Source organism: Gadus chalcogrammus, unplaced genomic scaffold, assembly GCF_026213295.1.
Source record: "Gadus chalcogrammus isolate NIFS_2021 unplaced genomic scaffold, NIFS_Gcha_1.0 GACHA114, whole genome shotgun sequence".
NCBI lineage: Eukaryota > Metazoa > Chordata > Actinopteri > Gadiformes > Gadidae > Gadus > Gadus chalcogrammus.
In genome coordinates, this window is record NW_026613549.1 from 66,096 (window position 1) to 76,951 (window position 10,856).

The 10,856-nt window shown below is 43.9% G+C and overlaps 1 protein-coding gene across 1 annotated transcript; it reads left to right on the forward strand.

Annotated features, from left to right (window-relative positions):
* Positions 1-7,072: 7,072 nt before the first annotated feature.
* Positions 7,073-10,424, forward strand: LOC130378901 (E3 ubiquitin-protein ligase Midline-1-like). Its single transcript, XM_056585502.1, has 4 exons — positions 7,073-7,227; positions 7,702-7,773; positions 8,964-9,275; positions 9,639-10,424. Exons 1-4 carry the CDS (start codon positions 7,137-7,139, stop codon positions 10,232-10,234), a joined length of 1,071 nt encoding a protein of 356 aa, XP_056441477.1. The 5' UTR covers positions 7,073-7,136; the 3' UTR covers positions 10,235-10,424.
* The last annotated feature ends 432 nt before the right edge of the window (positions 10,425-10,856 follow it).

A 10,856-nucleotide genomic window follows, 5' to 3' on the forward strand; every position in this document is an offset into this window, starting at 1 on the left:
ATTCAAGTCCCCCTATCATGATGGATGATGAACAAGTGAAACGTAAGCGAAAGGCCAATTGGTCCCAGGACCAATTACTACTACTTTCCCAGTTTGTGCTGGAGCGGAGGGCGGTAATAAAGGGTCGATTCGGGGCTGGAGTGACCAGCAAGAAGAAGCGGGAGGCATGGGAAGAAATTTGCGTTAACATCAATGCTTCCTTCCCTGCTGTGTGTCGCTCTACCGACGATTGTGAAAAACGCTGGTATGCCCTGCAATCCCAGTGTAGGTTCGAGATTGCCGACCATAAAAGAGCTGTCGCGGCTACAGGTAAGTCCATTATTAACATTGCTTGCCTTCATTTGAGAAATGCATTTGCATGTCTTAAATTTACAATTAACAAAGGCTACAGTGATATGAAACGTGAATAAAACTGATTGAATTTGTAGGAGGAGGACCTGCACCAAAGCCGTTGTCCCCGGTCGCATCGGTGGTGTACGCCTTCCTAGGCTCGGACATAAGTATAACTGGCCTTGAGGGTGCAGCTGATCCTGCAGTCGATTTGCTGAAGGAGATTGAGGGGTATGTATGCAATGATTGCAATAGGCTCCATGAAAAACCTTTCTGTTTAATATTTACAGTAGAATTACAATGTGCAACTGATCAACCCACTTCCCAAAAATGTGTGACAAATTATACATATATATTCCCCACAGGAGAAATGAAGAACAAAGTCCTGCTGCAGCTGCAGCATCCCATCAGACGGCCCTTCCTCTTCTCCCCCTCCTAGCCCTTCCTCTGCCAGCTCTTCCTCTTCCAGCTCCTCTCACAGCTCTTCCTCTCCCTGCTCTTCCTCTTCCAACTCTCCCTCTTGGTGCACCCACTGGCTCTCCTCTCCCTCCTGCTGCTGGTACCTGTTCACTGTTGGACAAGAAATTGAGGCTGGAAATGAGGGTCTTAAAAAGGCAAAGAAAGGTCCTCAAAGCAAAAGAGCGGCTTATAAAAATTAAGACGGAATATTACCGTCTTAAGATGGAAACATTTAAAAATTAAAAAAATAAATGTTTTTGAACTACACAAATGTGTGTTGACTGATTTGTGCCAAGGTGTTTACCTAAAATGTGTATTCACAAAGTGATCCCTAAATGCCAGTCCACTCGGTTCCACACGGCCAAATTCCTCGTCATGTTGATCGCCATCATCATCATCGTCCTCTTCATCGTCATCATCTTCTGGCTGTGGAATGTTCCTCCGCTTGCAAAGGTTGTGGAGAATGGCACATGCAGTGATGACTGTGCTTGCCCTCTCTGGTGTGAGGCGAATTTCGCCGTGGAGGACATGAAACCGACGTTTCAGCTGCCCAATTCCTCTCTCCACAACATTTCGTGTATGTTTGTGTGCTCTAAGGAAAACAGTTAACAATAATTAATATGGATTCAACAAATAAAAGGCGTCAAAGAGCCAATACGATGTGTTTTACGCATAGGACTAAGCGTAATCTGCGTAATCACTTACATGTTATACGTTAACTGTGCTCCCGGTTGTGGATTGAGGTAGGGTGTCAAGAGCCACGTCTTGCAGGGATAGCCACTGTCACCAAGCAAGTGACACCCAACTGGTACATGGTGCCTCTCAAAAAGCTGCCTCAGACCGCTCTCCGTTAAAATGCGCGAATCATGGGTAGCTCCAGGCCACTTTGCAACAACATCCAGTATGTTAAAATTTGCATCAAAAACAACCTGGGTGTTGATGGAATGCACCTTCTTTCTATTGACGAACGCGTCCTCGTCATTTGATGGAGCGATTATTTTTATGTTTGTCCCGTCAATAACACCGACCACACCGGGCATACCTGCAATTGCCATGAAGTTGGCTTTGATCCTGTGTAAATGTTGAATGTCCAAAGGAAACCGGATAAACTGTTGGATTATATGTGGTGTAGAGAGCGCGTTGATGGTTTGGTTTATGGCACGGCTGACTGAGGGTTGCGATATTCCTAAATCGTCGGAATTGCAAAGTTGCATTTTCCCAGTTGCTAAATAGCTCAGTGTTGCCAAAACTTTAACTTCGGGACTAATCGGATTGTTTCTGTTAGTCGGGGATGTTATTGCATCCCGCACTAACGCCTCGTGCCCACTGCACCGTCAGTCAACGGACGTGGGAAGGCGTGGCTGACGGATGGGGGAGTAGTCTTTGCAGAGGCATCCGTCAGCCAATCAAATCGCTTCGCCGGGTTCTTCCCGCTTCTTCCTGCTTGTTGCGAGGCAAGATGACCCGCTTTCCCGCTTTCCAGTATCGTCAGAGCCCGAGTCGCGTCACAGTGCTTAAATTTGCATACGCGATCTGATTGGATGACGGAACCGTCGCTGCCGAAAAAGTTGAACATTTTTCAACTTTCTGACGGTGGCGAACGCTCCAACTGAACGGACGGATCCACAATGCATTGCGCGTCCGTCCCCATTCAAAGTCAATGGGCAACGGTCAACTGACGGAGGTAGTGGGCACGGGGCGTAACTCCACAACAATGTTAATGCCCTCACGATTAAGCCTATATCTCTTTATCAACTCACAGTCTTCCATTGTCTCCAACGCATTTCGTCTCGCCGCCATTTTGCGATCCTTTGTGAATAGGTCTTAGTGAGTTAGGAGTCCTCTCGAGGACTTTTAAGCTCTCCTAGACTTAGGTGCTACTCTTAGGCCTAAAATACTTTGTGAATTGCTCTTAGTGAAAAAAGTTAGGAGTCCTAAATTTAAGAGTGACACGCCCATTATTTTTAGGAGTTACTCCTAAATTCGCCAGTTAGGACCTACTTTTAGCCCTAAAATCCTTTGTGAATACGGCCCCAGGTCCAAACAGTGGTTTGTGAGTAGTAGAGCTCTGGGGCCGTATTCACAAAGCATTTTATCTTACCGCTAGGAGTGCTCCTAACTCGCGCTAAAACATTTTACGTAGGAGTTTTTTCTTAAAAGTTATTCACAAAGCCGCTGAGACCTACTCTTACTAAGGATAAATCACAAAGAGTGAACTAAGAGTGACGCGCCGTTGCTATGGATTACGTCAATTCTCGTGCACGAGTTTAGAAGCAGTCAGTTCGGTGATTGGTTGTTCAGACGAGCCCACTGAATCACCGAAAAACAAGGAAATAGCCTAGGCTAGAAATGAATTCCTATTAAGTAGTTATAGTGCAGTTAGCAGAATACACGCATGACGACAATTTTGTGCAGACCACGATAATGACGTTGTAGCCTGCACGTTCAAGAGAGAGAGAAAGCAAACAATGAAAATACGTAAAATAAATGTTATGAACTACACAAGTGTTGACTGATTTGTGCCAAGGTGTTTACCTAAAATGTGTTTTTAAAGTGATCCCTAAATGCCAGTCCACTCGGTTCCACACGGCCAAATTCATTGTCATGTTGATCGCCATCATCATCATCATCATCATCATCATCATCATCATCATCATCATCATCATCATCATCGTCTGGCTGTGGAATGTTCCTCCGCTTGCGGAGGTTGTGTAGAATGGCACATACAGTAACGACTGTGCATGAACCGACGTTTCATCTGCCCAATTCCTCTCTCCACAACATTTCGTGTATGTTTGTGTGCTCGAGCATATATGGAAGAAATCAGTAAACAATAATAAATATGGATTCAACAAATAAAATGCGTCAAAGAGCCAATACGATGTGTTTTACACGTAGGACTAAGCGTAATATGCGTAATCACTTACATGTTATACTTTAACTGTGCTCCCGGTTGTGGATTGAGGTAGGGTGTCTAGAGCCACGTCTTGCATGGATAGTCACTGTCTCCCAGCAAGTGACAACCAACCGGTACATCTCAAAAAGCTGCCTCAGACCGCTCTCCATTAAAATGCGCGAATCATGGGTAGCTGAAGATCCAGGCCACTTTGCAACAACATCCAGTAGGCTATGTTAAAATTTGCATCAAAAACAACCTGCATGTTGATGGAATGCACTTTCTTCCTATTGACAAACACGTCCTCGTCTTTTGATGGCGCAATTATTTTTATGTGCGTCCCGTCAATAGCACCGACCACACCGGGCATACCTGCAATTGCCATGAAGTTGGCTTTGATCCTGTGTAATTGTTGAATGTCCAAAGGAAAGTTTATGGCACGGCTGACTGATGGTTGCGATATATATAGCCAATAAAGTTGCATTTCCCCTGTTGCTAAATAACGTAGTGTGGCCAAACATTTTATTTCGGGACTAATCGGATTATTCCTGTTAGTCGGGGATGTTATTGCATTGCGATTAACTCCACAACAAGTTTAATACCCTAACATTTCGTCTCGCAGGCATTTACGATTCTTTGTAAATAGGTCTTAGTGAGTTAGGAGTCCTCTTGAGGACTTTTAAGCTCTCCTAGACTTAGGTGCTACTTTTAGGCCTAAAATACTTTGTGAATTGCTCTTAGTGAAAAAAGTTAGGAGTCCTAAATTTAAGAGTGACACGCCCATTATTTTTAGGAGTTACTCCTAAATTCGCCAGTTAGGACCTACTTTTAGCCCTAAAATCCTTTGTGAATACGGCCCCTGGTCCAGACAGTGGTTTGTGACCAGTAGAGCTCTGGTCCAGACAGTGGTTTGTGACCAGTAGAGATCTGGGGCCATTTTAGGACTAAAAGTAGCACCTAAGTCTAGGAGAGCTTAAAATTCCTCAAGAGGACTCCTAACTCAGTATGACCTATTCACAAAGAATCTTAAAATGCCTGCGAGACGAAATGTTAGGGTATTCAACTTATTGTGGAGTTAATGCGCGATGCAATAACATCCCCGACTAACAGGAATAATCCGATTAGTCCCGAAATAAAATGTTATAAAAATTATAAGTTATAAAAAAAAATATATAACTTGTAAAAAATAAAAATAATTGCGCCATCAAAAGACGAGGACGTGTTCGTCAATAGGAAGAAAGTGCATTCCATCAACACGCAGGTTGTTTTTGATGCAAATTTTAACATAGCCTACTGGATGTTGTTGCAAAGTGGCCTGGATCTTCAGCTACCCATGATTCGCGCATTTTAATGGTGAGCGGTCTGAGGCAGCTTTTTGAGATGTAGGAGTTGGGTGTCACTTGCTGGGTGACAGTGACTATCCATGCAAGACGTGGCTCTAGACACCCTACCTTAATCCACAACCGGGAGCACAGTTAAAGTGTAACATGTAAGTGATTACGCAGATTACGCTTAGTCCTATGCGTAAAACACATCGTATTGGCTCTTTGCGAGCACACAAACATACACGAAATGTTGTGGAGAGAGGAATTGGGCAGATGAAACGTCGGTTTCATGTCCTCCACGGCGAAATACGCCTCACCCCAGAGAGGGCAAGCACAGTAATCACTGTATGTGCCATTCTACACAACCTTTGCAAGCGGAGGAACATTCCACAGCCAGACGATGATGATGATGATGATGATGATGATGATGGCGATCAACATTACAAGGAATTTGGCCGTGTGGAACCGAGTGGACTGGCATTTAGGGATCACTTTGAAAACACATTTTAGGTAAACACCTTGGTACAAATCAGTCAACACTTGGGTAGTTCGTAACATTTATTTTCTTTTAGATTTTACGTATTTTTATTGTTTGCTTTCTCTCTCTCTTGAACGTGCAGGCTACAACGTCATTATCGTGGTCTGCACAAAATTGTCATCATGCGTGTATTCTGCTAACTGCACTATAACTACTTAATAGGAATTCATTTCTAGCCTAGGCTATTTCCTTGTTTTTCGGTGATTCAGTGGGCTCGTCTGAACAACCAATCACCGAACTGACCGCTTCTAAACTCGTGCACGAGAATTTACGTAATCCATAGCAACGGCGCGTCACTCTTAGTTCACTCTTTGTGATTTATCCTTAGTAAGAGTAGGTCTCAGCGGCTTTGTGAATAACTTTTAAGAAAAAACTCCTACGTAAAATGTTTTAGCGCGAGTTAGGAGCACTCCTAGCGGTAAGATCAAATGCTTTGTGAATACGGCCCCTGGTCCAGACAGTGGTTTGTGACCAGTAGAGATCTGGTCCAGACAGTGGTTTGTTACCAGTAGAGCTCTGGTCCAGACAGTGGTTTGTTACCAGTAGAGCTCTGGTCCAGACAGTGGTTTGTTACCAGTAGAGCTCTGGTCCAGACAGTGGTTTGTTACCAGTAGAGCTCTGGTCCAGACAGTGGTTTGTTACCAGTAGAGCTCTGGTCCAGACAGTGGTTTGTTACCATTAGAGCTCTGGTCCAGACAGTGGTTTGTTACCAGTAGAGCTCTGGTCCAGACAGTGGTTTGTTACCAGTAGAGCTCTGGTCCAGACAGTGGTTTGTTACCAGTATAGCTCTGGTCCACACAGTGGTTTGTTACCAGTAGAGCTCTGGTCCAGACAGTGGTTTGTTACCAGTAGAGCTCTGGTCCAGACAGTGGTTTGTTACCAGTAGAGCTCTGGTCCAGACAGTGGTTTGTTACCAGTAGAGCTCTGGTCCAGACAGTGGTTTGTTACCATTAGAGCTCTGGTCCAGACAGTGGTTTGTTACCAGTAGAGCTCTGGTCCAGACAGTGGTTTGTTACCAGTATAGCTCTGGTCCAGACAGTGGTTTGTTACCAATAGAGCTCTGGTCCAGGTGAGTTAATGAATAACTGGTCTGCTGTTGGACCAGGAAGCGGTTGCCGCCCACGTGAACACGGACAGATTTTGCCCTACCGCTCATTTTTTCCAACTGAACAACTTACATTTTTTTGCTGCAAAGACATTACATGAACGTTATTTTAATGGTTGCTGCTGTGACAGGTAAAGTAATTAAGTAATTAAGAATCAAACCCCAGAATGCTTCAAGCAAAACCAATGAGAATATTTTCACAAGGCACAAATCAGTTACGTTTAAGCAAGGCATTTATTCAGACAAATAAAGCCTCAATAAATAAAGCCTTGTATAAATAAGAAAAGCCTTTTATGAAGTCTAAAGTGCAAGACAAATAATCTTCTGTTTGTGTGTGTGTGGTGTGTGTGTTTGTGTTTGTGATGAGCAATCATTGCAAGCCAATGATTGGTCAGAATTAAAACATGTGACATCGTTTTTCCAGCTTGTATAGCAGGGCTGAAGGCTGAGAGAAGAAGCCCTGGAAGCTGTCAGAGAGGAGCCATGGACACTGTCTCTGAACCGGACCCTGGACTCACTATGGAACCTGAGGACAAGTCTTTGGACCCGAGGAAGACCAGCCACAGAAGATTTGGTAGGTGACCCTTTTAGAGCATTTAAAATAAATAAACCACTCAAAGAAATATTTTCATGTAGGCCTATTATGTTTATGTATTACTGTATAACTGTATGTATGAATGTATTACTGTGTAACTGTATGTGTGTACATGTCAATAATCCGGGAATAATAACAAGTATGCTGGAGACCAGTTGTTCTGCTTAAGTGTGTTCATAATTAAACACGAGAGCTACAGTACTTCTGATGTTTCTTCTAGATGGGGAGGGATTCTGCAGACCGTAGGAAAAGTGTCTGGACTGTGAATGACAGCCATGCAGTATGAATATATCCCTGTGTACATAACTGTGTGTGTGTGTGTGTGTGTGTGTGTGTGTGTGTGTGTGTGTGTGTGTGTGTGTGTGTGTGTGTGTGTGTGTGTGTGTGTGTGTGTGTGTGTGTGTGTGTGTGTGTGTGTGTCTGTGTGTGTGTGTGTGTCCTATTCCTGAACAGCCCTAAAGTCCTGCAACATTGTCTTGCTGATATTCGGACTGCTGAGTTTTCTCTTAATCTCCCTGCAGTTCAGTGAGTCTAAATCATATCATCCTGATTAAAATAAAAATAACAATGGAAGTAAAAATTCTAATATTATTATTGATATTACTATTATTATTACTATTATTAGTATTATTATTAATAATAATAATAATAATAATAATAATAATAATAATAAGTATAATAATAATAATAATAATAACAACAGTAATAATTCATTCTTATAGTAAAATTATAATGCCATCCAGTCCCTTCCATTGTATGTTGTACGTCCTGGCACTTAATGTACACACTTTTGTACGCACTTAATATACATTGCACATATTCATAGTACTTAATTGTGAAGCATCTGCAGTAGCTACAATCACTGCTATACACAGGGAATGGGGTAGCCTGGCGATTGTTAGAACTTGCACTTGGTGCTATGAACATCTTTACTGTACCGACAGCGATATATTGTTTTCCTTCTTATGACAAATGTACTTATTGTAAGTCCCTTTGATAAAAGGGTCTGCTAAATGCACTAAATGTAAATGTAAATAATCATAATAATTGTAATTGTTATAAGAATTTGTATTAATATTAATTTGTATTAATACTAATTAATATTAAACTCATTAGGGTTTTCTATAAAACCCTAATGAGGGTTTTATAGAAGTTATGAGTTATTAAATGAATTAGAGTTATTTCATTCAATTCATTTCTTTTCAGGCTTACAGAAAAAAAAAATGGTAGGACCTTTTAGGACAGGTTATAATCGCCTTAAAAGAAATGCAATACAAAACTTGTAAGAGACAATTAGGATGCTTACAAGAAATAGCTGATAGTAAGAAGTTAAATTTAATTAACCACAAATCCATTGCATATTTTAAACAGTTTAAAATATGAAACGATAAACTCTTACTCTGTTTGCACATCTCCAGTGTCTACGTAGCATCTTTTTCTGCGATTGCTTTCGTTGGGTTCAATTGGAGCTGGTTAAAGGATTTGCTTTCTTCTCTGCAAGCTCTGCCCCTGACTCGTTAATCTCCCTGGGAAATCTTTGTAGACACTGCTGTGTTATTCAATCATGTTTGAAAAGGCAGGCCAGAATACTCGGTGTGAAACTCCTGGGTCGCCCTCTAGTGGACAGGTGTTAGGAGAGAGTGAAGGGAGTGTCTGACGCTGCATCTCTAGAGCCGTGTTGTAGACGTTCACTCCTCTCCTCCTGGTTTCTTCAGGTTCAGTGATGCCCACAGAGGAGGAGGAGGAGGCCCCCAGCATCACAGAGTTCCACTCCTCTACCCACGTGTTGCCCGTGGGCCAAACGGCCCGCTACACCTGCCACGCCGGCGGCACGCCGGAGCCCACAGTAGAGTGGCTCCACAACGGCAGGCCCCTGGAGAGGAACAGCACAGTCAACCAATCAGAGGCCTGGGTGGAGAGGGGGTTCCTCTTCGTCAGAGGTGGGAGGTACGGCGTGAACACGGTCTGCTGCATGGCGAGCAACAGCGCTGGCACGGCCAATCACAGCGCTGAGCTGCTTGTCTTTGGTAAGTCCTGGATCCAAGGAGAGATGTTTGTTGTTGATGTAGCAATAGTGTAACTATCATCACATGACCCCCCCCCCCACACATGTCATGTTCAGGAGAACAGTACTAGTGATGAATGAGTGTATTCATAACACTGTTGTTGATGTTTTCATAATATTGTTGTTGATGTTTTCATAACGTTATTGTTGAGGAGTGTGTATCTATCTATGTGAACATATGTATATGTATGTATGTGTTCATATCTATGTATATGTACACAGAGCGCAGGAGACCAGTGATGATGATGATGATGATGATGATGATGATGATGATGATGATGATGAAGAGTGGTACAGCAGCTCATCATGTCTGGTTCTCCCTCAGATGCCTGTGACCTCACACTGGACCCCAACACGGCCCACAGACGACTCTCTCTGTCTGAGGACAACAGGAAGGTGACGCGGGTTGAAGAGGACCAGTCGTATCCGGATCACCAAGACAGATTTGACTACTATCTCCAGGTGTTGGGTAGAGAGGCTCTGACTGGCCGCTGTTACTGGGAGGTAGAGTGGGAAGGACGGGTTGTTATAGGAGTGACATACAGAGGAATCACAAGGAGAGGACGGGATGTTGACGGCTGGCTTGGACAGAACAACAAGTCCTGGGTACTTTATTGTACTGATGGACTTTACGCTGCCCGGTACAACGGTAGAGAGGCAGTCCTCCCTCTCCCCCCCGCTGGCTCCACCAGAGTAGGAGTGTATCTGGACCGGCCTGCTGGCTCTTTGTCCTTCTACAGAGTGTCCCCAGGTGGAGGAGGGTCCTCAGACACACTGACACACCTCCACACCTTCTGGTCCTCCTTCACCCAGGAGGACCTCCTCCCGGGGGTGAGGGTACGGTGGGGGGGGGGGGTCCTCAGCCTCTCTGTGTCGGTTGTAGAAAATAAAAACGGGCGCGGGTCCCCAGGGCCGCAGTGATCCCTCAGATGTAGAAAAATTAGGGGGGGGGGGAGGCAGCGGGGGGCAGACTCAGTGTCGTAAAAAAAAAGTGCAGCCCCCTCCGCCCCGGCGCACACACAAACACACACGCACAGGCACGCACACACACACACACACCTACACCGACACACACATAAAAAAAACACATACGCACACACACACACACACACACACATAGTCCCTTCCCTCCCCCCCCTCTCTCTCCCCCCCCCTCTCTCTCCCTCTCCCTCTCCCTCTGTCTCTCTCTGTCTCTCTCTCTCTCTCTCTCTCTCTCTCTCTCTCTCTCTCTCTCTCTCTCTCTCTCTCTCTCTCTCTCTCTCTCTCTCTCTCTCTCTCTCTCTCTCTCTCTCTCTCTCTCTCTCTCTCTCTCTCTCTCTCTAAGGTATAGCATGATAAACCATGAAAAGACTTTTAAGAACTCCCATAGTTAGATAAGCACATTTATTATTTGAAATGTATATAAAATACCTATTGATGGTCAATGTTTGTATATTTTTAGACTTCACCAGTTTTGGTCTTAAGGGCTCTTATATCATCATTTTTGTCATAATCCTGATTTACGACCTGATTTAAAGCAGATTTTATATTTTATTCCTAATAA